At 53.2% G+C, this 6,000-nt stretch overlaps 1 protein-coding gene across 1 annotated transcript in view; it reads left to right on the top strand.

The window, feature by feature from the left end:
- The first annotated feature begins 275 nt into the window (after nucleotides 1–275).
- Nucleotides 276–6,000, top strand: part of LOC133265042 (T-cell activation Rho GTPase-activating protein-like) — a 977,746-nt gene continuing 972,021 nt past the window's right edge. The window contains exons 1-6 of the mRNA XM_061445203.1: nucleotides 276–632; nucleotides 759–825; nucleotides 1,093–1,262; nucleotides 1,435–1,596; nucleotides 1,771–1,880; nucleotides 2,230–2,419. Of these exons, the coding sequence (XP_061301187.1) occupies nucleotides 612–632; nucleotides 759–825; nucleotides 1,093–1,262; nucleotides 1,435–1,596; nucleotides 1,771–1,880; nucleotides 2,230–2,419 (720 nt within the window). The 5' untranslated portion in view covers nucleotides 276–611. The remainder of the gene's footprint in view (nucleotides 633–758; nucleotides 826–1,092; nucleotides 1,263–1,434; nucleotides 1,597–1,770; nucleotides 1,881–2,229; nucleotides 2,420–6,000) is intronic.

Here is a 6,000-nt window from a genome sequence, read left to right as displayed (position 1 = left end):
TTTTGGCAGCTCCCGAGTAGTGAAGGAACTCTGGGTCAGCACCCTCCTTGGGTAAGCCCTGCCAGGCACTGCAGCCTGGGCTGCCTGTGCTCCCATCATGGGGAGATGCTCCATGAGTGGCATCCAAACAATGAGAAAACACCTCTTCTGAGCTGGGCACAGGTGCTCCACAGCTGCAGGCAGAGGTGCCCCCACTGCTGAGCAGGCACATCTGGTGAAGATACTTCATCCAGCTGTGTCCAGCCCCATCCTCGCCACTCCCACTGCACCCCGCTCCACTGCTGGGTGGTACCGGCTGTTCTGGGCACTATGGAAGCACTCCCCAGGCTGGCAGCAGAGGGAAGAGCTAGCTTGGGTCTCACACAGCTCTTTCTCTGCCCCTTCCCCATGCACAGACCACAGGAAGGAGTTCAGGGAGCCAGGGTGACCCAGCTGCCGTCCATCAGGATGGTGATGAAGGAGCTGAGTGGCCACCATGCTGTGAGTGTCCCTCCTGCCTCTGCTCTGTCCCCAGGGGCTCCTCCAGCCCAGCATCAGCTGCATTGCTCCTCACCTTCTGCTCTTTTCCTCTTGCCCAGGGGACGACACTGGATGACGGCAGCCTGGAGAAGATGCTCCAGCTCCAGGCCCAGGTCAGGGTCCGTTGCAGTGCAGTCTCACCCACCCCCACTTCTCACACACAGCCAGGGGCTGATGCAGCTCTCCAGGGGCCCTTTCTGCTGTGGGGCTCCTTGGTGAGTGCAGCCCATTTCTTGCAGGCTGGTGCCAAGCAGCTGCCAGGTCCTGTGCCATCCGGCAGTGAAGGCAGATGTGGCCACATGGATGGTGAGTGTGGAGAAGACAGGGGCAGGATGGCCCTTCTCTCCTGCTCTTACAGGCTGGCACATGTGTGGCAATGGGGATGCTGCTGCCCTTCCCGCAGGGCACGTCCACCCTCATCACTCTGCAGCAGGAGAGAGCTGAACCCCACGTCCCCTCAATCCAATATGTTGCTGCCTCTTCTGTGCCCTCGGTGGCAGGGGGGGACAGCACTGAGGGAGGGTTCTCCTGGTGCTTTTCCTCCACGGCTCTTTAATCCATTTCTCTTTGCAGGCGGGACCCACAGGAGCAGGAGGAGGCTGCCCTGGCCATTAGCACGGCCAGGGACCTTGGCTGCAGTAGGGGCACCAGGGCCATTGGGCTCTGCTGGTGTAGGAGCTCTCTTTGGCCAGCCCCTGGCAGATCTGTGCAGCCAGGATGGCATGCTGCCACAGCCCATCCAGGTAAGCCAGCCTGGATGTGGGGTCCCCATCCGTCCCATCCCATCCCATCCCATCCCATCCCATCCCATCCCATCCCATCCCATCCCACTGACTCCTCCAGAGAGAGGCTGTCCCTTTCACCTATCTCAGGGCCTGTCTCCAGCCCAGCAACTCTCCTCCTCTGTGCCCTCAGGACCTGCTGGCTCTGCTTAATGAGCATGGCCCATCCACGGAGGGGATCTTCCAGCTGGCAGCCAGCCAGCACGCACCCCACAAGGTCAGGGAGGCCCTGGACAGTGGGGTGCCAGTGCAGCTGGAAACCCAGCCCGTGCTGCTGCTGGCTGTCCTCTTGAAGGTGAACCCTGCTGACCCAGAACCCTGCAGCTCCTGGCTCTCTTGGTGCTGATGGGCACCTGCGGGAGCACAAGCAGAAACCCAGCTGCCTGCTCATGAGCCAGAGGGCTGGGGATATTGCAAGTGCTCCTGGGTGCAGTGGCCGAAGCCTCACATGGAGCCCTTGGCCCTGCAGGACCTCCTCCACAATATCCCCTCAAAGCTCCTCGACATCCAGCCGTTCGAGGAGTGGATGCGTGCCATGAACAAGACCAGCAGGCAGGAGAAGCTGGCAGCACTGAAAGAGTAAGTGTGGCAGCAGCCAGCAGGGACTGGCACAGGCTGGGACTCATCAGCAAAGCAATGGCCTGCCTGAAATAGCCATGGCTCGTACAAGCCACCTCCTGTTGCTGTGGGGTTTATGTTTAGGGGGAAAGGGGCACCCAAAAGCTTTTCTTTCTGGGGATCACTTCCCACAGGTGTTGGGGATTGCTGCAACAAAGACCTCTTTCAGAAGGGCAAGGAGGGAGGTGGCCGTATCTCAGCATAGGCAGTCTCTCTGCTGTAGAGCAGGCAGTGGCCTTGGATGAGATCAGCCTGGGAGACCTGTGCTGTCAACACTGACTTCGTTAACGCTGTGCTCCTGTTCCCTCAGGGTGGCCAGCAAACTACCAGAGGCCAACCTGCACCTGCTGCAGCACTTGCTGTTGCTGCTTAACAGGATCAGCAGGAATGTGGCCACAACGAAGATGACTGCTGGGAACCTGGCCATCTGCCTGGCACCAAACCTCCTGAGCCCACCCCAGGAGCTGCCCCTGGATGTTCTTGCTCTGGAGACAGGGAAGGTACGCTGTGTTTACCACCCGGCTACAGAGTCCCCAGCCCAGCCCAGCTTTGCTGCTCAGACGGTCCTGGCTTTCTTCTCCTGTCAGCAAGGCCATGGGTCAGCAGCTGGGAAGAACAGCCCCACGGCTACACCTTCCTGCACAGAAGCACAGGTCAGGCTGGGAAAGATTGTTTGAGCCCTCATCAGCCCCCTCAGTGAAACCAGTGGTTTGCTGTGTGCAGGTAACGAAGCTTGTTGAGTTCTTCATTGACCACCATGAGGAACTCCTTGGAGAGCAGGTGGCCAGGCTGGCCAGAGAGGGGGATGAGGAGACACCAGCAGCACAAGCAGAGCTGGAAACAACAGGGGTAAGTGAAGTGCACAAGAAGTGTGGCAACAAAAACCTTCCCTCTCAGAAGGTGGGGCTACTGCTGCTGCTACAGAACAAGCATAGTCATCCAACTCCAAAGTGCAGAGCAAGGCTGATGCAGGTTGGCCATCCCACTTTGTGAGGTGATCCCACCACAGCTGGCTCAGCTGAGCTGACCAAACCCATCCAAAGGATGTGCTGTTTAGAGCCAGGGTAGCAATTGTGCATGGAGGTCCTTGCCCCCTGCTAATCTACACATTGCCATTGCAGGTGCCTCCTGTTTCTCCCAAGAGCAAACAGAGAGGAGCTTTTCCAGGGAGAAAAGGTAAAATTGCCTTACTTTGCTTGGCTCAGGGTAATCATGGCTTTACCTGTCTCACAATACTATTGAATGGAAAGGTTCCCAGGCTCTTCACACAACACCAGGAAGCGAAGAGCAACCTGGGAAGAGGGCCGTGATGGACCAACCATGCCGGAAAAAGAGCAGAACTGATCTCTCAGGGCGGGCAACTGAAGAAATTCAAGCAGGGGAAGAACAAGGCACCCAGGTATGTAGCAGAGCCTGTGTTCCTTCTTTTTGCCAAGCTCTGAGTACAGGAAACACTCCTGAGGTGTACAGTATGGTCCTTCCCTCAGGGGAGCATGTATGTCAGGAGAAACATGCTCACCCAGCATTGCCTGCCAACCTCTGATTTTAGTATGGCAAAGCAAGGATGCTGCTGCTAGGTTTTTGGAAAGGACCATATCCCGGATTCCCAGGCTCCCTGCTGAGCCCTGCTGCCTGGCAGGGTGGCACTGCACATCTGTTTCAGCTTCCCGTGCTCTGAGGGTATCACATGTATTGAGAAGGGACAAAAGCAACACTATAGTTGCCAGTAGGAAACCTGTAAGGAGCCTCTCTCTTGCGCTAGCAATGACCTCTTTTACAGCATACTTCCAAAAAACCTAGGAGCCAAGTCCCACCTGCTCCTGCCCTCATGGGTTCATCAGTGCTTTCTGACTCTGCCCTTGTAGGTGCCCTTTTACTGCTTTGAATTCCCCTCATGCACTCTGCTTCCTGGCCTTGGAGTTCCACCCTGCGGCCCCAGCACCACCTCGGCAGTGGCGAGGACAGAACCACCATGTCCTTCTTCTCTGGATAGAAGGTTCTACCACCTTGCCCCGGAGCCAGAGCAGCTCCCTCAAACCCATTCCAGCCCTTACAGGGGGCCTTGCTGGCTCACTCCTCAGCTCCACCAGCAAATCCCCACCTGCTGGTGCATCTCCCCAAGTGGGGAGCTGGCCTCTGGACTTCAGCTTCCCATGTTCGCTGCCACATTTGTTACTATCATTGTTACTACACTGGTTACTATACTTGTTAATACACATGTTACTGTGTTTATAACTATGTTTATTCATCTATTACTATGTCTTTTAGAACCAAATTTTAGGATATACTTTAGGAAAAATTTAGGTTATAGTTTAGGAAACAGATTATAGGATATAGGATAGATTTAGGATATAGTTTAGGAAGCACCTTATAGGGTTGTTTTTATTTCATACTGTTTGAGTACACACTTCATATGATCATAGAATAGTTAGGGTTAGAATAGGATAGTTAGGGTTGGAAAGGACTTCCAGTAACTTCATGGTATGTCACAAGACTACTCTTTGACTGGCTCTTTAGCTTTGGTAGTAAAAAAGCAGAAAGAATTACAAAAGTCGTATCTCTCTGCCTTGCCATCTGCATCCTGCAGAATGGAAAATAAGAAAGAAAGTATTCTGAAAGAGTCTTTGGATTAGGAAAGTCTCCTGGGTTCAGCAGTAGCAGTCATGTTTTTTTTCCTTTGTGGTAGCTGGTGCAGTGCTGTGTTTTGACTTCCAGCCTGAGAATAGTGTTGGTGAAGTCGATGTTTTCAGTTGTTGCTAAGTGATGTTTACCCTGACCAAGGACTTTGTGAGGCTCATTTTCTGCCAGGGAGGAGGGGAAGCCGGGAGGAAGCAGAGACGGGGCGCCTGACCCGGGCTAGCCAGGGAGGTATTCCATACCACAGCACGTCATGCCCGGGGTGGGGGTGACTGGGAGTTACCCGGAAGGACAAGGGTTTCCGGGTGGAACTCATTTTCTTGGCCGGTGGTATCGTATACTCTTCCCTTGTTATTTTCCCTTATCATTGTTGTAGTTGATAGTAGCGGTGGTGATTTGTGTACATTGGTTGCTGGACTGTTCTTGTCTCAACCCATGGGAGTTGCACTTTTTCGATCCTCCTCCCCGTTCCTCCGGGAGCGGGGAAGGGGAGAACCCCGGTGCGGAGAGGGGGACACGGACCTCAATTGTTGTCAGCTCGGCACCACTCACTGGGAGTGAGTGAACAAGTTACCTGACTGGGTTTAAACCACGACAGTTCTTTTTGGCGCCCAACGTGGGGCACGAGGGGTTGAGGTAAGAACAGATCTGACTGGATTGATAGTCACTCATCACAATGCTGATTTATTGGCTCTCAAGGTTGTTCCTCTTGATTTCACAGTTTCAGTATATTGTATCTTACGTCCATCTGGTATTTGCTGTATTAGTGTTTTTCAAGTGTGGGGCTTAGGCTAAGGTTTTTGTCCCATTGTACTTTATGGTAATGACTTGTAATACAATAGAATCATTGATCATGAAACTGATCTGGCTTATGTTCCCAGTGTGGTCACCACCTTTATACTTTGGGAGGTATATGATGGAGGTGCTTAGCAATTACACATCTTTTTTCTCCTTCTCAGGTGCTCAACCTGTGAAGGAGACATCCTTTTACCCTCCCAGTAGTCCCCCCAGACCATTTACATTTGAGAGTTTTGAATTTTTTGAATGGCATTTTAATGCTGTTGAGACTTGTTTGCTGATGGTGATGGGAATCACCATGCTAACACGCATACAGAGTGTGTTTTGCCCACTACTGATTTCAAGAGTTAAGCAGAGTCAGGTTTGGGTCTTGTCTGGGGTCAAATGACAATGTAGGAGGACCGAGAGATTTTCCCTGAGGCTGGACAGCCATGAGTGGCAGGGTGTGTGGGATAGTATGGGCAAGTATCTAGGTCAGTGGGCCACTCCAGTATTTTGGAATTTCACTACCGAACAACTGCAAAATCCAGAAGAATTAGTAAAACACTTAAATGAGGTGTGTGGTCATTCTGGCCATACCAGAGATGGACAAATCATGGCAACGTGCTGGGGCTTGGCCTATGCTTACAGGGCCTTGTTCAACACT

This window comes from Pezoporus flaviventris, unplaced genomic scaffold (genome assembly GCF_033815535.1).
Source record: "Pezoporus flaviventris isolate CSIRO_AGI_PZ_B2104156 unplaced genomic scaffold, CSIRO_AGI_Pfla_v1 ptg000003l, whole genome shotgun sequence".
NCBI classification, from domain to species: Eukaryota; Metazoa; Chordata; class Aves; order Psittaciformes; family Psittacidae; genus Pezoporus; species Pezoporus flaviventris.
This window is presented reverse-complemented; position numbering and strand designations above follow the sequence as displayed.